Source organism: Mesoplodon mirus (genome assembly GCF_964341445.2).
Source record: "Mesoplodon mirus genome assembly, chromosome: 12".
Classification (NCBI taxonomy): Eukaryota; Metazoa; Chordata; class Mammalia; order Artiodactyla; family Ziphiidae; genus Mesoplodon; species Mesoplodon mirus.
Genome location: NC_138988.1, coordinates 41,060,678 through 41,087,515, shown reverse-complemented (window position 1 = coordinate 41,087,515; position 26,838 = coordinate 41,060,678). Strand labels below are relative to the sequence as shown.

General features: G+C 52.2%; 1 protein-coding gene and 1 long non-coding RNA gene across 2 annotated transcripts in view; one reads left to right on the top strand and one right to left on the bottom strand.

Annotated features, from left to right (window-relative positions):
* The window catches only part of CCDC12 (coiled-coil domain containing 12), a 51,203-nt gene that overhangs the window by 9,868 nt on the left and 14,497 nt on the right, over nt 1-26,838 (bottom strand). Inside the window, exon 2 of the mRNA XM_082637233.1 lies at nt 8,476-8,543. Coding sequence (XP_082493359.1) covers nt 8,476-8,543 — 68 coding nt within the window. The remainder of the gene's footprint in view (nt 1-8,475; nt 8,544-26,838) is intronic.
* On the top strand, nt 15,454-22,303 carry LOC309812914. The gene is made up of 3 exons (XR_014295418.1): nt 15,454-15,796; nt 18,100-18,201; nt 19,395-22,303. It is a non-coding gene; the product is annotated as an uncharacterized lncRNA (long non-coding RNA).

The following is a 26,838-nucleotide window of genomic DNA, read 5'->3' as shown; positions in this document are numbered from 1 at the left end:
CCAGCAGGAGACAGGGAGGGGCCAGAAGCAACAGGAAAGAGCAGCAGCATCTGGTGGGCTGGCTGCACAGCAACCACCCCCAGCACCCCCGGCAGCCCCGCCGGCCACTGTCCCCTGTTCTCCCCTAGAGCTGAGCACTGGTCAAGCACTCAAGAACATCTGGGTCCCAGTCACTGTGGAACTGCCCCATTCTGGGCTCCGATTTTCACAGCTGTAAACAAGAAGGCTATGCTGTGTGTGTCGAGCTCTGCCAAGCTAGGTTCAAGTCCTTCCCTGGTTCAGTCTGTTGAGAGAGAGTGAAGAGACTGACCCTCACTAATGTCCAAATTAACTGTTCCTCCCACCCCACCCCCATTACCACCAAATGGCAAACGTCTCTGGAGAGGTCATGGGGCACTGGGTTCTGCTCTGGGGCCTGGCCTTTCTAACAAAGGAACAAGGTTTAATTCCCTCCTTCTGCAAACTTAAAAAAATCTGTGTGTTGGTGAATTACCACGGCAACAAGGACCTGAGGGGCTGCAATCACAGAAAGAAGGGAAGTGCAACAAGGTGAGCCTGGCTTTGGGCATTTCTTTCCCCTTAAAGCATTTGTCTTTTTACAAGCAGAAACTGAAAAGCCGAGAGACCAAGCAGAGCTTCCTGCAATCTCATGAGGCTGAAGAGACAAAAATTTGTGTTCAGTGAGAGGAAGCCTCTTCATCAGTCCTGAAAGGGTAGGTCAGGGTATCCATGCCTGCCAAAAGCTAGAATAAACTCCTTCTGGGGGAAAATAAACTATTCAAAATCCCAAATTACCTCTGGAACTTTTCATATGCAATATCCAGAATTCAATCAAAGTCAAGAGAAAAAAATAAAGATAACAGAAATACACTCACAGGAGATCTAGATATTGGAATATAATATCAGAAATGAAATGTAAGTTAATTGAAATTATTAAAAGTTCAGGAAGGTATACCACAAGATCAAGAATTTTAGCAGAGATATCTGAATTTTGGAAACTGTAACAATCAATCAAATGGAAATTCTACAAGTGAAAATAGAATCAAAATTAATAAGTCTATAAATGGGTTCAACAGCAGTGTGGATACTGCTAAAGAAAGGATTAGTGAACTGTAAGATAAGCCAGAAAATATCCAGGCTGAGGGACAGAAGTAAAAGAGTTGAAAAATACAGAAAATAACTTAAGAAACATATGGAACATGGTGAAAAGATCTAACATACATGTAATTAGAGCCCCAAAAACAATATTTAAAGAGATAATGAGTGAAAATTTTACAGAATTAATTAAAAACATCAAGCCATAGATTAAAGAAACTCTATGAACTCTAAAGAAAAGCGTAACTAGGCAAATCACTGTCAAACTACTTAACACCAAAGACAAATTCTTAAATTAGACAAAGACACCCAAACTTCAAAGGAGAAACTGAAAATGACAGCTGATTTTTTAACAGAAGCCATGAAAATCATATGGCAATGGAGAGATACATGGGAAGGGCCGAAAGTAAATAAAATGTCACACCAGAATGATAAAGCTAGGTTAAACAGCCTTCAAAGAAAGACTTTTCCGGATAAAGAAAAATTGGGAAAATTAGTCATCAGAGGATCTGTTCTTTAAGAAACACTAAAGGGAATGCTTTAGACTGAAGGAAAATGATCTCACATGGAAGCATGGAACTCAGGAAGGAATGAAATGCATTCCTTGAGAAGCATGAAAGAGTAAATATGTGGGTAAATTTAAATGAATATTGACTGTATAAACAGTAATAATGACTTGTGGGATTTCAAATATAGCAACAACGGTACAGAAGACAGGAAGAGAGGTAAATGGCCTTAAAGTGTTCTGAGGTCGTGGCACTGTATGGGAAATGGTAAAATGTGACTTGTTATTAGACTTTGATAAGTTAAGGATGTATGTTGTACCGCTGTGGAAACTACTAAAAGGGAAAAGAGTATATTATTACCAAGATAACAGCAAGGAAATGGAAAGATTCAAAACAAAAAATCCAAAAGAAGACCGGACTTGAGACACAACAGGAAAGCCAAGAAACAAACGGTAAGACAAGAGGGTCACGAGGTGGGCCCAGGCTGCCGTCCTGGGGGCTTCCCCCTGCAGTGACTGGAACTGCCACAGCTCTTGGAGACTGGGTGGGATGTGACTACACTCATCAGGCAGGCACTGGCATCTGGAATTCACCCTGCTGGAGGCCACTAGAGCCAAACGCTGGTTCTGCTATCCCCATTTTAGAACGAGGAAGCTGCTCGGGGGAGAGGGTACAAGAGCCTTGGCCTTCCGACAGTGTGACCTGGGTTCAAATCCAGCTTTGAAGCTTTTGAGACAGGATGGAAAGGGTCATGCTTTCACTGGCTTCCATATGGAAATCAAAGGTATCATTTCTCATGAGGCTGTAGGTGACACAGAATGTGGACATCAACACTGCACAGAGTGGTGTCCTGCAGAGCAAAGGTCAAATCGCCCAGGAGTGCTACCTTCCCACTCCACACTGCTGCCCCAGAAGCCCCTTCCCAAACTCTGAGAGCTCTCTAACTGCTAGGAGGGGAATACGGCAGACTGTCCCAAAATGGGACGGTCAACCCTCCAAAGCCCAGAGAGTAAGTTGAGTGCAGGTGGGAACGAGCAGCCCAGCAGCCCATGGCTGGGCCATGCCCAGCCCGCACGGCCTACCAAGCCTTCTCAAAATACTGCCCAAGCAGATCGAAAGTGGTCCTCGTGTGGCCCACAGGGTGGCAGGGATGCGCCTGTTTCTGTACATGTACATCAAGTGGCAGGGCTGGCCAGGACATACCCCAGCAGTTGAGGCCCAGCCAAAGAACAGCCTACTACCTGCCTCTCCAGTATGTTTGATCTCCATGAACTTGGCATTGTTACTAGTAAGTCCAGGAGCCTGGCTTCTTATCTTACTGCTTATCTCTACAGCCCTTTCTGCTCAGCACTGGGTGTGAAATGGACCTGGACTGAAATCTTCTGGATAAGGCAAGAAGACAGATTCCAACAGCATGGGCTCTTCCTATGCCTGAGGCAATGCCCAAACACTGAGGAAATGTGAGCCGATCCCCAACTCTGCAGGAGCCAAAGGCAGAGATGGTGGAGAGAGCCAGGCCAGAGGAGAACCAGGAGCCTTTCAGACTCCCCCGGTCTAAGGCTGCAAAACAGGAGAGTCCTGTGCTAAGGTGCTCTGGAGGACACAGACATTAAGAGCCCCCTCCTGGAGCTAACCCTCTCCTAGCGGGGAGAGTGCATCATGCAAACCCTGGTTGTGTGCCCTTTGGCCCATATGAACAATAGAACGCCACATGACCAAAGGGACAAGGAAGATGTTTTTCACGCACTTTTGTGTAATGAATGTCAAGATGTACTACTGTCAAATTGACATGAGCGAGGTGAGGAACAGCGATATGGCAGTATAGTGTGCTATCACGTGTGTAAAAATAAGCATGTGTATGTGGGGGGTTGGGGGGATATATATCAGCATATTTGAATATCTGTGCACAGGCCACCTCTGAAAGGAGCCAAGCAGCTGGCCCTCAAGGTGGTCTTGCAACTAGGAGGTTGGGAGTGAAGGAAGATTGTTTTCCCCTGTGTGTCCTTTAACACCTTTTGCATTATGAATCATGAATCCTTTACATACTCAAAAAATAAAAAATATATAAAATACATAAAGACACACCCGGACATTACATGGATCATTATATATAACCACTGAAAATAATGTATGCAAAGGATTGTTCTGAACATATAACAGAAATTTAACAGATAGAAAACAACAACCAAACGTTGACAATGAGGGACTTCCCTGGTGGCACAGCGGTTAAGAATCCACCTGCCAATGCAGGGGACACGGGTATGAGCCCTGGTCTGGGAAGATCCCACATGCCGTGGAGCAACTAAGCCCGTGCGCCACAACTACTAAGCCTGCGCTCTAGAGCCCGTGAGCCACAACTACTGAGCCCATGTGCCACAACTACTGAAGCTCGCACGCCTAGAGCCTGTGCTCCGCAATGAAGAGAAGCCACCGCGATGAGAAGCCCACACACCACAACGAGGAGTAGCCCCGGCTTGCCGCAACTAGAGAAAGCCCGCACGCAGCAACAAAGACCCAATGCAGCCAAAAATAAAATTAATTAATTAATTAATTATTTTAAAAGTTGACAATGATTATCTAAGAATGATTTTTCACTTGGTTATTTTGAATGTGTCAAGCGCTAGTTAAGTCAGGCCCCTGCCCAGCTGGAGCTGCCATTGCATCTGAGCCACATGGTCTGAACCTACTCCCACCCAAGACTCTACAGAGCCCAGCCCAGCTTCTCTAAATTTACAGGCTGAGGGGCTTCCCTGGTGGCACAGTGGTTGGGAATCCGCCTGCCAATGCAGGGGACACGGGTTCAAGCCCTGGTCCCGGAAGATCCCACATGCTGTGGAGCAACTAAGCCCGTGCACCACAACTACTGAGCCTGCACTCTAGAGCCCATGAGCCACAACTACTGAGCCCGTGCGCCTAGAGCCTGTGCTCTGCAACAAGAGAAGCCACCACAATCAGAAGCCCGCGTACCGCAACGAAGAGTAGCCCCCGCTCACCACAATCAGAGAAAAGCCCATACGCCGCAACGAAGACCCAACGCAGCCAAAACCAATAAATAAATAAAAGAAAATAAATTTTAAAGTAAATAAATAAACTTACAGGCTGAGCTTTGCCCCCAATCCACCTGAAAATGCATAGCTGATGGGCACTTAAAGAAGTAGAAACAGCTGATATGCCAAAACTCAAGGACTGAAAAATTATTTATGGCACTCTCAAAGAAATACTAAGCAGCCATTGAGAATTTTATGGAAGCATATTTATCAAAAGATGATCAAGATACGGTATGTGAAAAAGGTTACAAAACAGAAGGATATTCACAGATACAGGCTAATAGGATTTACTAAATTTCCGACAATTGAAAAAATCTTTAAGTACTTTCAATATCAATTTAAATTTAAAAAGAGGAGTGGAGTAAAGGTTTATGGCAGCTAAGCTAAATCCCAAAGGGCCCACAAGATGAGAACTGAAGTGGCCACACTGGCTGTCGGGGCCCAGGCGGTGGCGGGGCCCGGAGCCTGCACAGTTCACTGCTCCCCACTCTCCTGGGGCCCAGTCTATCCCTCAGACCACTCTGGGGGCCGCCCTGGGCTGCAGAATGCCAGCTGCAGGCTGCCCAAGAGAAACACTCTCTCTCCACCGCACAGCTGTCGGCAGCCCTGATGCCCACCCCTCCAGCCCCAGCCAAGAGGAGACACGGGACAAAGGCCACAGCACTAAGAGTGAAGGCGGTGCGACGGAACCAGGCCTGCCTGGCCTGCCGGGGAGCTCGCACGCAGAGGACAGGAAGGGCTCCGTTTCCCCATCCGTGACATGACAGCTGGATGAGCTCAGTGTTCTCCACCCTGCCTGCACACCAGACAGGGATGGGGCAGGGGTCCCAGTGCCGCTCCCCTCCCTCTCAGCTGGGAGATCTTAGATGAGTCACTTCACTTGTGTGAACTGTGGTTTCCTCACCTCACGGTGGACCACAACCTTCCCCCAGAACAGGTTTAATGAGAAAGGCTTTCGAGGCACTGGAGATCACAACATACAAGATGAAGACTGTCTTCCATGTAGAAAGGCCCCAGCCGTGCTCCCACTCTCCCCCTACACGAAGGGAAGCACCCGGCCCGGTCACACATCGAGTCGGCTTCCCACGACACCACATCCCTTATACCAGTTCTCTCTTGGTTCACTCTTCCACATTCCTGCGCCTAGTCCCGAGCAACAGGATCAGGAAACACGGGGCGGCCGCGGGTCTCTGTGCTGCTGCCTTAGCACGAGTCATGGAGCCACAGTCCAGCCCCTCTATCCAGGGCCGGGACATTCCGGCCTGGAGCGGGAGTGAGGTAACTCAGCAAGTGGGGGCAGGGGCCGCTCTGAGCATCACCGTGAGAGCACAGCAATGTCCGCCGGATCAAGCTGATGTCACGGGTCTGCAAGCACGCCCTGGTGCAAAGCCACCATCCTGGGGACCCAACCGGCAGATGAGAGAAGGCCTGGCATTTGCCAGCCTACAGGGCTTGGGCACTGGGACAAGGCTGGGCCGGGCCTCAGCTGGGGTCGGACCTTTCTCCACATGGAGTTGGAGAACCGGTTTTCCATCCCCGAGGAAGGAAGGTTCGTGGCCTAGTTCCTTCTCCGCTACGTGACACTCACCCAGGGTGTCCCTGAATGCTGACGGCTCTGGCTGGGTGCAGACCTCAATCCTAAGCCAAGGGGAGGTGACGGCTGTGGGAGCTGAGGGTTTGGGGCTTGCTTGTTCAAGCACTTAAGACACGCTCCCCCGCTCCATGCCCAACCGAGTGTGCAACGCCGGCCCTCTCCTCCCACCTGGTAGGGTGGCCACGACTGTTGGCCACAAACCCTACCCTAGACATACCTCCACGGCATACACCAGACAACTTGCCATCAGGAGAAAGTGACTGAGGGCTTACAAAAAACAACAGCAATTGACATTAATGCCCCTTTTTGTGGCCAGGTTTCCAGGGCTGCCATATCACCTCTTACCTAGGCAGCAAGCAGGGGGCTGTGTTAGAGATGAGTCATGGGCGCCCCTGCAGTTAACCACGAGGGGAGGTTGGCTGGGAGAGGGCAGATCCAGCCCACAGGAGAAGCTGGGGTCCTTCTGGGGGTGGGAACTCGTCTTTCCTTCCCACAGAACCTGGCCTATGCTAGTCGACCTTCGGGGGACTGACTCCCACTCAATGGGGATTTGGTTGTAGGGGAATGCGGTACGATTTATCCTGAAGAGAGTAATAAAAAAATGTTTAAAGGTATTCTGACCTATAGATTCCATGCAATACCAATCAAAACTCTAGCAAACTTTTTATTTATTTTTATTTTATTCTTTTTTGTATTAGTTTATTTTTAATAAGTAGGCAACAATACAAACACGTACACTTGAATGATGCCTACGTTCTGAAATTTTAAGAGGAACTGACATGAGATAGTCCATCCCTTCCACACTCCTTGAAATATCCATGCACAGGGCCACTAAGGAATGGGTTAGGATGAAGGGAGGGGCACCGTCTCCAGAAAGCCACCCCCCCTTCCTCTCCTGGTTTCCACAACACATCATTGTCCTCCTCTGTCACTCTTTACTCTCAGTCACCTTTAGCAAGCTTTAAAAATAGATATTAACAAGCTGATTCTAAAATTTATAAGGAAAGCCAAAGGAACTAAAACAGCCACGATTCTAAAAAGGTCTCCTTGGACAGATGGGTAGGAGCATGGGCAGAGAGGGAGGTGGGTGATTCTCCAGCAGGGCTGGTGAGGGGTGAGGTCCTGGGGTGCCTGCCTCCAATCCTGCTGGATTTTCTCATTTCCTCAGCCACAACCCCTGGCCCCACACTGTATCTGGTTAGACAACTGAATCTGCAAAATGACTCAAGGCTCCAGCCAGTAATCAAAAACCTAAGAAAAAACCAGAAGAAAACCAAAGGGTCTCTCAGCAGTTACCACAGAATGGGGGAAATTGTGCAGGCACCCACCCCCAAGCCCCCAAGTCTGAAGTCACTTGGCAAAAGAGCAATGACTTGGCCTTCGTCTCTGTCACCAGAGAGGGCCGCATGCTGTGCTGGGGGGGCTAAGGTCCAACAAGACACCAGAGAGCCCAGTGCTAGGGTGACAAGGGTCCCTGCACCACCACTGAGCATCACCAGCCTCTCAGCACAGAGCTGTCACCTTCTGTGATAATAAGGGAGATGGCAAGGACCCTGCAGGGCTGCTGTGAGGAAGGGGTGAACACACTTTGTAAAGTGTTAAGTCACACATGCACAGACACACACGTGCCCCTGTGGACTTGAAAAAGCCCCATCTCGTCTGAGATCAGCTCCTGAATAAGAAGGCAGGAATGAGGGGCCTGCACCTGGGGAAGGTTCCACTCACACTGGTGAAGGAAACAGCAGGCTGTGGCATCAGGAAGGCCTGCTTCCGAGTGCTGGTCCAGCTTCCTCTGGGGAGCACCCCTCCCCACCTGCTGCACCCCCTCAAAGCACAGCCCACCGAGATAAGCTTTCTCAGGGCATCAAGATCTACTCCCCCAAGTGAGCAGGCGCCCAGGCTGCTGGTTCAGACAGAGCTTCACACACCAGGGAGAGTCTGGAGCTGATTCTGCAGGTGCTGTAGAACCATGTCACCCAAAGTGTTTTAGGAGAAGAGTGAGGGGACATAATATGAGGGTCTGGAATAAAAGGCTGGTGGCTAAGAGTCAGAGAGCCAGTGGGGGAAAGGGTGCAGAGAAGGTTCCAACTGTAAGACTGTCCTGTCTGAACAAGGCAGCCATGGGGTGGAGAGGAAGCAACGGGGTAGAGACTGAATGCAGAGTTGGAAGGATGTGGAAGCCAAGAGGTACTGGAGGAGAGCGCAGGGCAGAGAGCTGCGTGTGGGGCATTACCTGTGCTTCTCGCCTTCCTCCTCCCCTTCTCTGAGCTGCTTGGTCTTTGGCTCCCCATCTTCCTTGTCCTGCAAAGGAAGGGAGAAAACCAGCTGCTCAAATGAACACTCCTCCTTCCAGGAGCTAGACAGCCTGGCCAGGACCAGCTTGGCATTCCAGCCTCCAAGCGGGGCACATGCCTGCTGCAACCGACGGGGCACAACGCTGGAGCCACAATTCCCAGTCCTCAGCTCCCTCAGCAGAATTTAAAACCCATGACCCTGGGCTTCCCCAGTGGCGCAGTGGTTGAGAATCTGCCTGCCAATGCAGCGGACAGGGGTTTGAGCCCTGGTCCGGGAAGATCCCACATGCCACGGAGCAACTAAGCCTGTGCGCCACAACTACTGAGCCCACGAGCCACAACTGCTGAAGCCCACGCGCCACAACTACTGAGCCCACGCGCCTAGAGCCCGTGCTCTGCAACAAGAGAAGCCACCGCAATGAGAAGCCCGCACACCACAACGAAGAGTAGCCCCCACTTGCTGCAACTAGAGAAAGCCCAGGCACAGCAACGAAGACCCAATGCAGCCAAAAATAAATAAACTAAATAAATTTAAAAAACAAAACAAAACAAAACAAAACCCATGATCCCAGCCCAGGCCCAGACCAGGGTGGCCCTCAGAGAACACTAGCAGGAAGAGCTGGAAGGTCTTAGGTGGTGAGAGATGATGCTGGTCAGTGCCGCCAAGGGCCCACGCTGACAGGCCACCAGCCACCCTCATGCGTCGGGAGAGATGGGGCAAAGAGCAGTCACCAGCAACCAGAGCAGCACAAAAGCTCAGGTCTCCTGACCGCCACCCCCTGCCTTCCAGGCCAGAGGCCTCTCCAGAAACACCTGTTTGGTTCCCTTTAGGAGTAGCGTAACTCGAATTAGGACCAGGCTTGTAACAGGTTCACTCCTGCAATGTATTCAGGGGGATAGAGGGAAGGGGAATTAGTTTGAAGTTTCCATGGGAAAAATTTCTAAATCTCGTTATCTTCCTCTTCCCCGCTTCCCCACCTCTTTGTAAGTCTAGAGAAGTCATGTTCATCTCAACCCTGACAGAGTATGCTTGCTCTCAGGTGCGCCGAGGGCCCGGCAGAAGGACACCCCCATGCTGCTTCCACCTGCAGCAGGAAACACCTTCCTGGGCTTTCTTCCTTACCATGTGACCACTGCAGTTGGATCAGACCTGCCTGCAGACAAACGAACATGGAGGGCGTGCAATGGGTGTGCTCTCACATGCGCCCACGCCCCCAGTGTCTGTCCTGAGAAGATCTGGGACAGAGCCCTGCCCGGGGTCTCCCTGTGTGCCAGGGCTGGCCCTCCAGAGGGGATCAATGTGCCCCTGATAACTGGCCATGACCTGCCTTTGACTTGCTGGAGCATGTTCCGAGGAGACATTTGGAAGCCCCTGTCATGAGGGACCTGCTGCAATGGAGAAAAGAACATATAAATTATAAGTAAAATAGCTGCTTGTACCACCTCTCCTAGAGATTTGTTTATGGCACTGACAACGGCCTCCTCGAGAGTGGCATTCGCATTATGAGTCACTTCCTGCCAGTGTTCGTCGTGGAGACCCTGGAAACCACCAGACTGCGCCATTCGTTGGCCACACACCTATGGGCAAGGAGACCACCCAAACCAGGCTCGGAGTCCTGGACCAGAGAAAGGTTTCTGTGATGTGAACAGAGCAAGATGTTCCCCTGGGCGGCTCAGTCTCCTGGGGATGAGGCGGCAGGAACGAGTGACAACAGCTACATGAGGGAGGTCAGCACGGGTCTGCGGGGTGGGCAGGGGGCTTCCTACTTTCCTACTAAGGGGTGGGCAGAATTTGGGTGTTACAGGATGCGGAGACAGGAGCAGGAAGGGCACTCCCAGAGGGGAGCAAGCTTGAGCAAAGGCGGGGTGCGGTCTGAAGAACACACAGGTGGTTGGAGCAGCAGTCAGGGCGCAGGTGAATGCAGGTAAGGCTGTCAAGGGGTGGGGCCGATCACAGAGGGCTCTGGCCAGCGTTCTAGGGCAACGGGAGCACAGCTGCTGGAGGAAGGACCAGAGGCCTCTCCCAAGAGCCTGCTGACAGGCTGGGCAGGGAGGCCCTGGGGCAGAAGCATTTGCTTGGTGATGGCCAAAGAGGAAAGGGGAGCAGGCGTACAAACTCTCAACTGAGAAACCAGTTAAGGCTCCCCACGTGGCTCCCAGGCTGCATGCACCCCTCCCTGACAAACGCTAGTGATTACGTTAATTAACGCCAGAAGCCAGGACATTGGAACTAAAAGCTCCTTCCTAATTGCCAGCCAGTGGACTCCCTGATGGCCAGAGGTCCTGCAGCAGGGGAGGAAGGTGGCAGACACCTCCCCTTGGTGAGAAAGGACAGGGGTGGAAGAGCAGCAAAGGCTCAGCTTTCCCCCGAAGTGGGCTGATGCGCAAGCCCACAGGAAGGCTTCTTTCCACGAGGGCCCTGTTAACCTGGGCCAGCTGGAGGCAGAGGTTGGGGACTGTGGAAACAGCCTTTGGGAGCGACTCCTTTGCAAACACCATGCACGTTCACGGCCCCCGAGCAAGGGCAAACTCAGCGGCACAGCTGCCACCACCCTCCTGGGGTCCCGGAGACACTCAAGTGTCTCGGCAAAGGCCAAGTTATTTATTAATAAATGAGAAAACACCCAACGATCTAAATGACATTTTAAAAACATCCCCCGCTGTCTGGTGGGCCGTGCAGACTGCTGAGGTTAAGGAAGACCCCAGCCTGGGATGCTGTGCAAGAGCAGGGGCTCAAGAATGGAACCCATATGTGCGTGGAGCCAGAGCCAGTGAACAAATGAACAGGCCACATAAGTGCAGGGACGAGGCGCGCTCCAGTCGGCCCACGCAAAGGCAACTCAGGTAGCACGGTGAGCGTCTCTGAGCAGGGAAATGGCCTTGGGGCAACCCTGGCCTAGGTCACAAGGCAGGACTTGCACTGCTCGGGATAGTGGTAGGAGGCACTGACCAGTTTCATGGCCCACCCAGCCTGAGAAACTCGAAGGCCCTCAGAACTGGAGGGCTCACAGGACCACCGCCTTCCGAGTCCTCAAATCAACCCATGGGGGAAGCTGGCAAATGACCGCCACGGAAAGGAAAGATTGTCCCAAGGTCACAGAATCTGTCAGTGGTAGCTGGGGTTCTGGATCAAGGTCCTCCTGAGCTCTTGCATTTTTGCCAAGGAGACGGGAGAGGCACGTAGTTTCTAAAACCAGCTCTGAACCCAGTCACCTCTCCCATGCTCCCCTCACAGTTCAGATTTGGCCACGTGCATTCAGACCAGTCACAGCCAGCCTGGGCCTAGGTCTAAGCCCCGGGGGACACCCATGGGAGTGCAGGCAGGGCCCGAGTTACACAGCATCCCAGGGAATCTAGAGACATCTTACCCACCCCCAGACCCTTAAATGGAACTCGCTGCCTAGCCCCGCCTACACACACCCTTCCCCAATCTCCCGCCTTTCTCCCTCCTTCCAGCCCCATGTTCTGTCCCACCCCCATAGGTCCCCACCACAGCCAAGCCCACAGCTATTCCCCCCACCCTTGCCTGCCGCCAGCTACCCCCTACACTCTGGAGACCACAGCAGCCTGCTGCACCCTCCTCCTCCTCTTTCTAATCCATCTCCCCTACATCTCTCTCCACCTTATCCATCCACATGGAAGGAGGGTGTCCTCTGCTCAAAGCTCTCATTGGTCCCCATACCCTCAGGAACAGCATTCTCCTCAAGGTGCAGCCTCCCAAGGCCTCAGCTGTAGCCCATCCATACTGGCCTTGTCCAGAATACCCTGACACCGGACCCTCTGTCCCAAATCCTGATCTGTCCATTCTGACTACCCCGAACAAAGCCCACCCTCTGGCCAGTTCTGGACTCCAGCTCAAAGGCTACCTCCTCAAGGCAACCTTCTGAGGTTCCCAGGCAACAGGTTCTGTCACTCGTCTGGGCCCAAGACACAGGCCTGTCGTCATTCCTACTCATAATCAGACCTCTGTGTCCCTTCCAAGTCCCTCTCAGTGTGGGGACATCTCCTAGAGCTCTTGCAGGTGTAGCCATGAGCCTGGACTACATCACCTTCATTAACTCTGTGCTAACTTAACTACTCTCTCCACCAACTCCAGAAGAGCCAAATTATTAGAACACTGGTGGCTGGAGGGCAGGAAAGCCAAGGCCTGGACTGGGGTCCTCCCCACAGCCCGCTTGCCTGTTACTGGAGGTACCCCACATTTCTGACCCCGGCCCAGGTTTCCACACCTAGGCCCTGCCCCTGCTCTCACCTCCCTCAGAGCCCACAGGAGGAAGGGGCCTCTGAGGCAGGACTTCAGGGGCTCTCAAAAACAGTCCTGCCCCAAACCTGACCGACCTGTTTCATAATGTTTGAAATCCTTTTGCCAGGAACACTTTTACAAATAAAATTAGCATTGTGCAAGATTGGTGTTATTTCTTCTTTAAATATATGACAAGACTTCATCTTGGCCTAAAGTTTTCTTTGTGAGGTTTTAGGTATGGGGCTCATCAGATTTTCTATTTCCTCCTGAGTCAGTCTTATATTGTGTCTTTCAAGGAATATCTATTCATACTGAATTTACCGGCATAAAGTCGCTTATAATATTCCCTTATTATCCTTTTATAAAAAAATTTATTTTATTTATTTATTTATTTTTGGCTGCGTTGGGTCTTCGTTGCCGCACGCGGGCTTTCTCTAGCTGCGGTGAGCAGGGGCTACTCTTCGTTGCAGTGTGCGGACTTCTCATTGTGGTGGCTTCTCTTGTTGTGGAGCACGGGCTCTAGGCACGCAGGCTCAGTAGTTGTGGCACAGGCTTAGTTGCTCCGCCGCATGTGGGATCTTCCCGGACCAGGGCTCGAACCTGTGTCCCCTGCATTGGCAGGTGGATTCTTAACCACTGTGCCACCAGGGAAGCCCCCCTTATTATCCTTTTAATGTCTGTAGGATCCATGGTGATACCCACTGATATTGATAATTTGTGTTTTTTCTCTTTCCTTATTAGACCAGCTGAAGATTTATCAATTTTGGGACATGTCCCGACTTGGTGGTTTTTTTTGTTTTTGTTTTTTAAATTTTTTGGCCACGCCACGCGGCATGCAGGATCTTAGTTCCCCGACCAGGGATCGAATCCATGCCCCCAGCAGTGGAAGTGCGGAGTCTTAACCACTGAAAGTCCCGAGACTTGGTGTTTTAACTCCGTGTTTGCTCCTCAGTCCCCTCTCAGAAGGAGCCCTCACTAGCTGAATGCACCTGCCTCTGGATGGTATACAAAATGGGGGGCGGGGAGATCAATCCATACTTGCTGCCTGAATGTAGGGCGACTACCAGAAGTAGCTCAATTAACCACCAGAAATGTAGAAAAGCAGGGGGAGAAGGGAGGCTGCTGCACCTCCTCCTGCTGACCTCCACACCCAGGCAAAGACAAGGGTCCCTCTTCCCTTGTACCCCCGGACCCCTTTGTGTGCTGGGCCTGCCTTAGGCACAAGGATAAAGGAAATAAGAACCCTGCCCACAAGGAGCTCAAGGAGCAGGTTTAGACAATGGTAACTGTGCCAAGAGTGGGGAGGAAAGCTTCATTCAATGTTTTGTGTACTTGGAGAATCGGCAAGGAATAGGTGTTGTCAGGGAAGGAGGTTACCCTTCAACTCAGCCCTAAATGTCGAATGGGGACTTGCCAAGTGGCTAAAGAAGGCAGAACGTTCCTGGGAATGGTAATTGCCTGGCAGACATGAGAGCAGAGCAAGGGCACTGATAAGACCTGCAGGGCAGACCCAGGTGGCTGGCCCACCCAAGACCGAGGGGGTCAGGAGTGGAGGGGGGCTGACAGGGTCTTCCTCCAGTGCTCTGGGTGGGCCGAGGCTGATGCTCGGAAAAGCACTTTGGCAGCCTGGAGAGTGAGTGGTGGGAGGAGACGGAGACTAGAAACTAGGTGAGATGCTCCACTCCCAGCCTGGACCTGTCCCTACCTGTTCTTTGTGAGTATGCGCTGGGGAGGGTGGTTAAGAGTAGCTGAGGGCCGGGTGGGTGCCATCAGGGGCAGATGTGCTGAGGCAGGGGCGCTTGCTCTGAGGGGACAAGGAACAAGCCCCTCCCTCATCTGAGGAGGAGCTGCTGCCTGGGGCTCTCCCTTCCAGAAGAAAAAGAGGGAGGCAGGAAAGGGTTAACAGAGGGACACTTCAACTTCTGGTCTAGGTTCCTCCCACCGTGAGACCATTACTGAAGCAGCTGGAGAGCCAACAGAAACTCACAGGTACAAAAACACTTTCCAGTGCCCAGGCAAACATGCCTCATTAGCTCTGAGTATGCCTGGGGTACTGTCCATGGAAACAGCCCTTCTGTTCAACAATCAAGAGAACAGGCTCCAAACCCTCGTTTCCGAAGAAGAGGGGAAACTGGCCCCGGTTTGAGCCTTTCCAGTTCCAACTTGGCCCAGGGTGGGGAAAAGTCAAAGAGACATGGGCACAGATGCCAGGAAGAGGGGAGCAGGAAGGCACTGACAATGCTGAGGGCAAACCTGGCAGGTTTCACAGTATCACCCTGCTGCCCATCCTCAGAGCCAGGGCAGCCCCATGTGGGGCAAAGGGACTTCCTGTCGGGTGCAGCTGCAGCCGGAGCTGTGCTCCAAGGGCACTTAGGGGGCAGGGCAGTCAGCCAGAGTCTGACTCACCCTGAAGATGCAATGATAAGCCCTGGGCCGAACACCACCACGCCTGGGCACAGAAACCGCATGGCTCTCTACTGCCCAGAGACCAGGGAAGGGGGTGGGGAGGGGAGGTTCCAACAGGCAGCTTGGGCGGCAGGGCCCCTGACTCTGGGCCCTGGCACTCAGTCTGCTGCTAGGATGACCTGGCCAGTGTACCCACTGCCTGCTCAGTAGGCGGAGAGATCCTTGAAGGCAGATGCTTGTCTTACCCACCTGTACCCGTGGGCCTGACACCGCCTACAGCAGGCACAGCACAGTGGTTGAGCTCATGGGCTCTGGGTGGGAACGTGTCTGGCAAGCCCGGCTCAATTTCACCTTGCTGTGTGACCCTGGGCAAGCCATGCAACCTGTCTGGCCTGGGTGTCCCCATGTATGAAAACCAGGACTATCATACCAACATCATGGCAATATTACAAGAAAGAAGTGACCAGGGAGGAAGGAGGAAGGCCTGCGGCTTGGGTAACAGGACAGCAGACCCTGAGGGGCAGGGAGAATTGGGCCAGGGCAAGAAGGGAAGGGCCGCAGAGAAGCCACGAGGCCACAGGCCCAGACTGCTGGCACCTGCAGAGGTCACGGTAAGTTTTCACTTTCATTGTTTTCACCAGGCTTTCTCTGCAATCCCGAGATGGGCAGTATGATAACATCTGCTCCAGGAAGACCATGTCAGAAGACATGTCAGACAATCTGTACAGGGGGAGCAGGTCTTCTGATTCCCCGTTCAGTGCTTCACCAAGGATCAGAGAGTTCAGAAGGGGAGGGTGGGCCCAGAGCTGAGAGCCACTGCTCTCCTGTGGGTGTGGACATTCCCTAAAGGCTTGTGAACGGAGAGAACAAAGCGAGTTGAGGGCTGGGAGAACAGAAAGGGAGCGGGAGATAAGGACTGCAGATAAGAGCCGGAACTAGGTCAGTGGCAATGGGATAGAACAAGGGGGTGCCTGAATGCCGTGAGGGGACAGGGAGAAGTCAGGGACGACTGAGGTCCTGACCGGGACTCGCTGGGAGAATGAAGGCGCCTTTAACAAAAAAGGTGGCAGTGCTTAGGCGACAAAGAGAGAGTGTGCGGCAGCTTCCAGGATGACCAGGGTTGAGGCCTAATGCCTAGGGTCTGGCGATGGCCGGTGCGGACCATGGCTGAAGTTCCAGTGCCTGTCAAGGTGTCCTCAGCAGCAGAAAATGGGCCCACTCCTCAGCAGAGGCAGGGCTGGCCCCACCACTGATACCCCATCCCGAGGCCCAGGCAACGGCATGCAGGTCAACACATGGCCTCGCCCCAGATGACTGCTGACGTCCTGCGTGTGGCAGACTAGTGTGGGGAGGTGGCCCCAAGCCAAGTCGGGTCCTATTCTTGCCACAAGTGCAACTGGGGAACCAGTCGTGCTCAAAGGGGGTGGCAGATAACCCCTCCAGCAGTCTATTAGTCAACAAATATTGACTGGCTCCCTCCTGCTAAGTACTCCACACTGGCTGAGGAGAAAAAAAGAACAAGTAAGCACCTAGTGTCCACAGACCAGGGTGGGGACTCAGCCTGGGTCCATGGACAGGATTCCAGAGGTCCATGATCAGACACACACACAGGCCAGGTGTGCAAAGGCTCATTTTTCTGGAGTAAGAATCCACAGCTCTTCAGATTCTCAAGGGGATGATGACCCAGAGGAGGAAAGGGAAGGTGACGACAGCATGGTGGGGAAGGAGGTTCTTTGGGTGGCACTTGAGGTATCTGGGGAGGCTCTCCAAAGAAAGTACAGTACCACCTGTCTTGCATTTCATTTTTTAATTTTTATCTTTTACAATTAATTAATTAATTAATTTTTGGCTGCGTTGGGTCTTTGTTGCTGCACGCAGGCTTTCTCTAGCTGCGGCAAGCGGGGGCTACTCTTTATTGTGGCGCGGGGGCTTCTCATTGAGGTGGATTCTCTTGTTGCGGAGCATGGGCTCTAGGTGCACGGGTTTCAGTAGCTGTGGCACATGGGCTTCAGCAGTTGTGGCTCGCGGGCTCTAGAGCACAGGCTCAGTAGTTGTGGCACACAGGCTTAGTTGCTCCACAGCATGTGGGATCTTCCCGGACCAGGGCCTGAACCCGTGTCCCCTGCATTGGCAGGTGGATTCTTAAACCACTGTGCCACCAGGGAAGCCCTATGTCTTGCATTTTAAAGGCTGAGTGGGAAGAGGGGCTGGGAGATGGGAAGCAGAGGGAACAACTATCACTGTGAGTGTGTAGAGGCTTGCTAGGGCCCTTCCACTGCTCCCACATCCCCTGCAGGAAACCTTTTGGAAGGTCACACTGAGGGCAGAGCAAAGACCAGTCCCCTCCTTTCCTTCATACACAGTCAGCCTGGACCAGTTCCTTTGGGCATCCAGGCAAGACTCCCAACTCCCGCCCAGACACCTGTAGGGGGCACTGTGGCTTGCAGGAAGCCAGGGAGCAGGACTGGACAGGCCGGACGGTAGGAGAATCACTCTCCACTGCTTACCAATGGTGAGACCGTGGGCACCTGCAGGACCTCTCCAAGGCTCTTGCTCCCTCCCCTGTTAAAGTGGGGCTGGTGCTATGTCACAGGGTGTTTGAGGATTAAACAAGCTAACTTGGGGTCCACCATCTGGTGCAGGACGCCCCATGACACCCATTATGGGAAACAACCTGCTGGCAACCTGGGGTGTTCCGAGTCCTGTCATCCATCAGCAGTGAGCCTGACTCTTGCTGCATCCTCCTGGGGAACCAGATGTTCCCTCTCCTTCCCCCGCCACCACCTGCTTGCCTGACCCCTCAATATCCTTTTCTGATAGTGCTTCTTTATTTTCTGCCAAGTTTCTGTAAATGACAAAATTTAATTTTTAAAATTGAGACTCAAATTAAGAACGACCTGTCTGATTCCTTCAGGGGCCCCAGGCTGGAAGAGCAGACACGACATCTGTGAGGCTTCCCTACAGAAACCCTGTTCTGCATGCACCACAAAACTCCACGGCAGCTGAAAGATGGTTGGTGGGTTACAGCACTTTCCCCTGGCTGTGCGGGCTGAAAGTTACACCCCTTTTTAGCAGAGGGAATTCTTCCCAGGCAGGCCCTCTAATGATAATTGTCCCAGACATTCTATTTTACCTGGATTTGCCTACAAGAGATTTTATTTGTCACCTGTCTTCCCACCTAGATTCAAGCTTCAAGAGGCCCGTCCATCACTGTTCCCCAGCACCTGGCACATGACAGCAGGGAAACAATAGCCAATGAATGAATTGACAAGTCGGGGGGGAGGCAGGATGCACATGTTAATTCCCCCGCTTACAGATGAGGTTCTCCTCCCCAAGTTGGTTGTCTGAGCCTCCAAACAGCGCCCGTGCCTCAGGCATCACTAGGCTTGTGATGTCGGACCCTACACTCTTTCCGTCAGTTTGAGGAGACAGACAACTGGAAGCCCACTTCCCTGCCTCTACACACACAGTTCCTTTTACCAACACATCCGCTTGTTCACCCCTAAGCTGTCTGTTCTATCCTCCCCTCTGACAATTACCCACGCCTCTGCTTCTTTCCCGGAGAATGAGGGCAAAAATCTCAACCGTGCCCATGCCCTAAGAGAGTGGTAAGAATCAAATCTGACTAGGTTCCATAAAATTAGACGACTTCCCCATAAAAGGTGAGCTCTGGGGAGGGCTGGACCCAATTGTTATTCAACTCTGTTCTACTGTATTTCCTACAACAGCAGTTATCACAGTATGCCAGGCAACTGACTATTCAATTAATTGAAATAACAGTTTAATTAATCAGCATAAAAATTTAATACGGTCAATACCGCTTTCTCCTCTCACAGATAAAACTGGAGGCCCAATGCTATTTGCATTAAGTAACCCACCCAGAGTCACACTGCTTGGGGTTGCCAGCGCCCAAAGGGTAGCGTGGGCCCCATGCCTAGGTGGCTCCCCCACAAACCCCAGCCCTCTGCTCTGATCCTACTCCCACCCACCTCGAATACACAGGTGGTCTCACTGGCATCTAATGGCACTCAGCATCACATCACAGGGCTGATATCTCTTCCCGGTGACATTTCAGAGAGACATGACCAAACCATCAGGAGCCCCACATACAGACATTTCTGGGCCAGGAACTCCAATCCCAGGAAAGCACCAAAGGAGACAAAAGAGCAATGTATGTAGAGGTATTCATAGCTGTGTTTCTCATAACAGGCAGAAGTGGAGCCAGGAGGTAGGTGTGACCTGCCGGACGCAGTGAGGCAGGCCAGCTGCTCGCTGAAGTAGCAACCTGATGGGCATCACCGTGAGACAGAATAGGACCATGAGGGGTGTGGAGCCCACACACGTAACCATGAGTGAGACCACGGCAACACCTGACGCAGAATGGTCACAGACTTCACAGGCTCACACAGCAGGACTGTGGGCAGTGCTTCTTCCGTTTCCTTTAATTCTGTTGTCAAAATGACTTAATAACAAAATGATTTAAAAATAAGAGTGACACAAGGAACCCAGCTGCCTGTGGCTCACTGCTTGACTGTACTCACACCATAAACAGACTCTCCCGACCTTCACCTGGCTCAACAGGAAAGCAGGAAACCATGGGTGGCCCTCAGGCCCAACACAGCCCAATGTTTAATGACCTTTCTCAAGCTTAAAAAAAAAAAAAAAAAAAAAAAGCAAAAACTAAAAACCCAGCATTGCTGGGGAAAGAGGAGGACAGACAAGAGGCCTGCACACACCAGCATCCCTGTGCGCCCAGGGACAGGCCCCGCAGTCACACTACAGGCCGAGGGGCCTCCAATCAGGCCAAACATCTCCTGCTGAATAATCAGCGTGAAAATTTCAGTTAAGAAATTAACTGATGGCGAACGATGAGGTTACCTCCCCTACCCTCACCCTGCCCCACCATTTCCCTTTTGTGGAGGGAGGGGGAAAACGTCTCCCCTGCCACAAAGCAGAACTCACAACCACCAGGACTGCCTCACCATGCTAGACTCACAGCTGAAACAAGAGCAAGCGAATCCCAATGGCAAATGATAAGGTCCCTGAAGCTCCCCTGCCCTGGTATGGGACAGCCTCACGAGGCACTGCAGGGGGAGTTGGCCTGGAGCCCCCTCCCTATCGCCTCACAGGGGACAGCCAGAGTCACCAGGCACGGGGAATGGGGGGCCCAGATGATCAGTTGCAGGGAATGGAAGAGCGACCCGGAAGCTCAGGTCCTGAGGACACGCCGCTGGTGTCTGACCCTCTTCAGATCTGCAGGGCTGAAGAGCAAACAGGCCTCCCCCTTGCACCTGAACTCTGGCTGGTGGGCGGGATTCTGAGGCGGAGTCCCGAAGGGAGGTCCCAGGGAGCCTATCTCCTGTGTGTTCACCAGCCCTGGATCCAATGGAAGCAGCAAGCAAGGGCCTGAAAACCCCAGTGAATGGCCCCTGAAATGACACCCTTCCACACACCCCCACACACACCTAAGCACATGTGCCTGTTCACACCGATGCTGGGTGCTCCCAAGCGGTTCCCCAACAGCCACCAACAGGACAACATCAGGGCTCCTGCTACCAACATCACACGCTGGCTTATTAAAAGCCTGTGATCGACTAACATGAGCAGCTCTTCTCCACGTGGACAGGTGTGAAAGCAACCCCAGTCCATGCCTGAACAACAGATTTTGGAAACTTAACTGTCTTAGTAGACTTCACACACAGTGAAGTTGATCTTGCTGACATGGCTGCTGCCTGCAGATGTTTAAATAAGCCCCTGAACTCCTCCCAAAGGGCAGGTCTGCTTTTCCTTCAGAAAAATCTCAGCCCAGCCAACTCCCAAGTCCATGTGCCTGCCACATTGCTTCATTTCTTCATTCGAATGTTTACAGAGTGCCTCTGGGTCTTGTCATCTGGCAGACAAAAAGGTGACTAAGATGTGGCCTCAGGGACTTGAGAGGCAGGTGAAAGGGGAAGCAGACAGGTGAAAGGAGAGTCCCCACACAGCAAGGCCGTGAATTCCTGGGTGCTAGGGGAACGCAGAGTGACTGACAGCTGAGGGGAAGATAAAAACCTCAGCTCACCTGGAGGAACAATCAAGGCAGAGCGGGCATGGCAGGGAGCGCCGGAGTTACTGGAAGGAGTGGGTGTACTGAGGCTGGGCCTTGTGTCCATGGAGAGGGCAGAGACCCCCAAGGTGCACCTGGAGGAGGGACCCAGTATGGGAAGGCCTGCCCCATATGGGCTACAGACTTTATCCCATGAGCACTGAGAAGCCAGCGAAAGGACAGGCAAGGAGGTGGCAAAAATGTGCTGAGAGTGTTATTTATAAAGAACATTCAGAAAGGGCCAGAAAGGAAAGTGCAGGGCTCACTGGTTGAGGCCACTGGAAAAACAAGCCACATATGGGTTCAAAAAGCCACCTCCTTACCCCAAGGATGGCAGATGGCAGCTGCCTCTGAGTCTGTCTGGAGGGATAGACTCTTCCAGCTGCACGGTACCATGCTGTGCTCGCAAAGCTGCCCACACTTCACTCAGGCACACAGGGCCTCTCGTCCCCACAACTACCCTGGGATCCGGCGTTATCATCTCGCCCAAACAACGAGGTTCGGAACAACTAAGGAACTTACTCAACAGTTCACAGCTAATGAAAGACAGGTCAGCATTTAAACTGAAGTTTCTGGGCTTCCCTGGTGGCGCAGTGGTTGAGAGTCCGCCTGCCGATGCAGGGGACACGGGTTCGTGCTCCGGTCCGGGAAGATCCCGCATGCCGCGGAGCGGTTGGCCCCGTGAGCCATGGTCGCTGAGCCTGCGCGTCCAGAGCCTGTGCTCCGCGGCTCCGGGAGAGGCCACAACAGTGAGAGGCACGCGTACCGCAAAATAAATAAATAAAAATAAATAAATAAATAAATAAATAAATAATAAACTGAAGTTTCTGACTGCATCATGCTTCCAAAATTCAAATAAATAGCCTCAAGGCTTGGGTGTGCTTTCTGCACAGTAGCCAGAGAAGTATGACCATGTCCATTACCAAGTGAGAAAAGTAACAAACCCATAAACTGTTAGGGCTGCAAAGACCTCAGATATCATCCGGTACAACATGAACTAGATCCAGTGGCCCAGGGAGGGTGTTAGAAATCAAACTGACCAAATCAGAATCTTCCAGGGTAAGACCCAGGAATCTGAATGTTTCAAGAGCCTGCCCACTCCCAGGTCATGATTCTACCACATGGCCCGATTGAGGAGCTTCTGAGTCAGACCACATCCCTCCTCTCAAAGAGGCTGACCCACGGGAGGAAGTGACCTGTATGATGCCACCCCAAGCTGCCTGAGTGCCTACTGTGGTCACCAGGGTGGGTGGGCTCTGGATCAGAGCAGGCAGGATGAGAAGAAACACAGAAATCTCTCATACAACATAGACATCCTGAGGGCCACAAGAGACCCAAGTAAAGTACAGGACAAGAAGGGCAAGAGCTAGGGCTAAACTAGACCTCAGGTCTCTGGACTTCAATTTGACTGGTATGTTGTCTATTTTACCATGTTGCCTGGAGCCATGGAGGAAGGTGACTGGAACTTCAATTCCCAAGTCATTCTATGGGCTGCCCAATGCCCATGCCCCTCCCTTACTTGGGAAGGCTCCACGTGGAGCCTCGAGGGAGGAAGAGCCAGCTGCCGGCTATAAAGTGCCCCCCACTCACTGTCCCAGCTGTGGGGAGGCGCCAGCAGCACAGACTTCTCTCTGGCGGCATCGGTAGCAGAGCAAGCTGCAGTGTCTAGTACTTGAGAGCAAGCCATGTTCCTGTGAAATGCTGGGCTTCTTTCTGACTGCGAACTTCCAAGGTAGGCTCTCTCTTTTTTCAAAAATGAACAAACAAACCAGTCAGAATAGATTTCTGTTGCGTGCAACTAAGTACCCTAGCTTCATGTGACCAGTTACAGCAATAGCCTAACAATAATTATGGGCATCACTTTAAGCATTCCAAGTTTCTTAAATTCCCTGACTCATCTGATCCACAGGGAGACCCTGGATGCAAGCAAGGCAAAGGTTCTGATGCCTAGCTTGCAAATGGAGAAGCTGGGCTCAGGATGTAAAGTGTTCTGTGGACTGGGTCCCAGCATTCCCCCAAGTCCAACACAAAGGCCAATGGGTGATGCAGGCAAGCCAAGGCGCTCACCTGGCCTGGGGTTCCTCTCACCATCCTTCCATCCCAAGCTGGAGCTGAGCTTGAAATGTGCAGGGTCCTAACACTGGCACCCCAGTTCAAAAAGCAAATTCTTTACAAGTCAATTCCCAGGCAAGTCAGCAGTTTACAGAGCAACAAAGTGCGCTGAAGCTCCTAGGAGACTAGAAGCTATTTTAACCTCTGATCAGCTGCTTCTCAGAGTGTCACAGTCTGAGAAGTAAAGGTAAGACAGCTGTCTCCTCGCTGGTGTGATCTCCAAGTGATAAAATCCTAATTAAACCAAATTTAAACTACAAGCCAGAACTGACACATTTATTTGTTGCGGAAAATATCGCTTAAACAAGGTCTTTTGGTCTTCACCTACACATATATCCTCTGGAAGCAAAGCCTTTTTTTCTTTTTAACCACATGCTGGGCTGAAAGGTTGAGAAGGCAGAACCACACAAGGAAGCTGTGCCGTGGGACTATGCTGAGTTCTTGAGCTTCTCAGCGCTGCACTCTCCAAAACTGCAGAGGGGCGTTAAATGAGGGAGCGTATGTGATGTGTGCAGCTCTGTGCTGTGGCTGCACGGAGAAGTCCTCGATCAGTAGGCGCCAAAACGGTGATGACTGACAGTGGGGCTGGACGCTCTCACCTGCACCCTCCGTGTGAGGCCCCGAAATTCTACTGCCCAAGTGAGGCCTGCTCCCCCACCCCATCCCTAAAAGGGGTCATATGACAGATCCCCACATGCACGCCTCTCCCCTCCCCTCACTTCATCTAGAGGAGGACCGAACCCTTGCCCTTGAGCTGACCTCAGTTTAGAAGGGCAGATGCATCACGTGTGCAGAGGACATGAGTCCAGGTCAGAAAAGCTAGCCACAGTGGGTGGGTGAACTGGGGCAGGAGCTTCTCCCCGAAGTCAGACACCTCCACACGTGCCTGTTCTGCTTCGGCCCCTTGCCTTCTCCCAGCCCTCCAGACTGCCTTCCACTCAATCCCTCCTCAAGTGTTTTCTCAGCACCTCCGCTGGGTCAGTTATGCTGCCTGGGGCACAAAGCCAACCAATAAGACACAGCGGGGAAAGCAATTCACACTGGGCTCAGGACTCCCTCCTCCACGCAGCCCACGCCCTGCTGCAAGCCCTCCCTCCAGGAGGCTCACAGCTCTCTCAGACACCCCTCCCGTCCCTCCTCAATGCACAGCAGTATGCAGTATTATAACTGGTGTGCGTGGGTCTGTCGCCCCACTGGGCCCAGACTCACTGACATCGGTCCCCAAGCTCTTCACAAGCCCAGCACACAGCCGGCGCTCCTCAGTAGGAGTAAGAACAGGGGTTGCAAAGAAGGGCTTAGAAACTTATGCCTCGCCCCAAAGAGCCCAGGCCTCAAGCCCCACTCTCTAAGGAGTCATGGACTCCTGGACCCGGGTTAGGAACGTCCTGCTCTCACCAAAGGACTGCCTCTCCCAGAAATCAAACATACAGGTGCTTCTTCTTTAGGATTCAAACTGCCCTGCCAGAACTGGAGTGTGGCCCTGCCCTGAACACAGGGTGTAGGGGGAGAGGGAGTGCCATCCTTGAAAGGACAAATGTTTTCTGCTCCAGCCACTCATATTTTCTCTAGACAGAGCAGCTCTTGAGAGCCCTGAATCAAAACAGCTCTGGAGCGTGGATTTTACTGGCCACGGGGCCTCATTACCACAGCAACTGTTTTTCCTCTTGGAATTCTTTCAAGAGTACAAGCTGTTGCTTCCCTCAAAAACAAAACCGGGGAGAAGCCAGGGCACCGAGGAGTAAGGGAAGGCCCTGAAAGAAGGAGGGCCAGACGTGACCAAGCCACAGCAAGCTCTGCCTTGGGGTCTCCCAGGTCTCTGCAATGGCTTAGCAACTAGAAATGGCGAGTCCCTCCCAGCTGTTTAGGGTTGTATGTATTGGGGGGGAGCCAGGCTCAGCAGTGTTGAGGGTGTGGGGTGTGGTCCATGTGTGTGTTTTGGGGAGTTATGGGATGTGCAGAGGTGTGGGATGGAGGTACTAAGGGTTGAGAATGCAGGGGACTGGGTGTAGTCTGGCGGGTTGCTGTGTGGGGTACGTGGGGAGGGGCTGGGGAAGTGTGAGGAGGTGTGGGATACGATGATGTAAGGGAGTGAGCGGGGGTTGGAGGATGTGGGGGGGATACTGGTGTGTGTGTGTGTGTGTGTGTCTGTACGTGCTGGAGGTGGGTTGGGGGTATGTGAGGGGGGTGTGGGGAAGTATGTGAGTGTGGGTTGGGGGGAGGTGTTCTTCAGTATCCCAAGATGAAACACGGGACATATCTTCCCCTGAAACAAGAACACAGGGCTGCGGGGGGTGGGGGTGCTTCCCTGGTGGCACCGTGGTTAAGAATCTGCCTGCTGATGCAGGGGACATGGGTTCAGGCCCTGGTCCTTGAAGATCCCACATGCCACGGAGCAACTAAGCCCGTGAGCCACAACTACTGAAGCCCGCGCGCCTAGAGCCCGTGCTCCACAACAAGAGAAGCCACCACAATGAGAAGCCCGCACACCGCAACGAAGAGTAGCCCCCGCTCGCCACAACCAGAGAAAGACAGCGCACAGCAATGAAGATCCAATGCAGCTAAAAATAAATAAGTTAAAAAAAAAAAGGGGGGGGCTTCCCTGGTGGCGCAGTGGTTGAGAGTCCGCCTGCCGATGCAGGGGACGCGGGTTTGTGCCCTGGTCTGGGAAGATCCCACATGCTGCGGAGCGGCTGGGCCCGTAAGCCATGGCCGCTGAGCCTGCGCGTCCGGAGCCTGTGCTCCGCAACGGGAGAGGCCACAACAGTGAGAGGCCCGCGTACCGCAAAAAAAAAAAAAAAAACGAACACGGAGGAAAGTCGGGGAGGGATAAATGGGGAGATTGGGATTGACAAATACACATTAATATATATAAAATAGGTAACTAAGAACCTACTGTATAGCACAGGGAACTCTACTCAATACTCTGTAATGGCCTACCTGGGAAAAGAATCTAAAAAAGAGTGGACACATGTATATGTATAACTGATTCACTTTGCTGTACACATGAAAGTAACACATCATTATAAATCAATTATACTCCAATAAAAAATTTAAAACTAATAACAAAGAACACAAATTGCATTTCAATCCTGTATTACAATACTTAGTACTATGGAGCAACCACATCCTGGTCCAAGTGTTAGCAGGAGTGAATTTAAAACATACAGCCCGAGTTTGAAACAGCTGACCTAGAAGCAATTGTTCGAGGCAACTCATACTTCTAGTCAGAACACCCCAGTCAGTTGGTCCAGAACATGGAGAGAGTAGATGGCAAGTCCAAGCAGCTTTGGGGAGCCAGGCTCAGCAGGTCTCGGCCCTCTGTGTGAGTCCGTGGTCTGGTGCACAAAGCCAAGGGGCTCAGAGTCATGGGACAAAGAACACCCAGGACAACTGCCAATGCCATGAAATATCCAAATGCTTAGTTAAAATAAGTTTGAGTTGTCCCTGCCCCAAGGA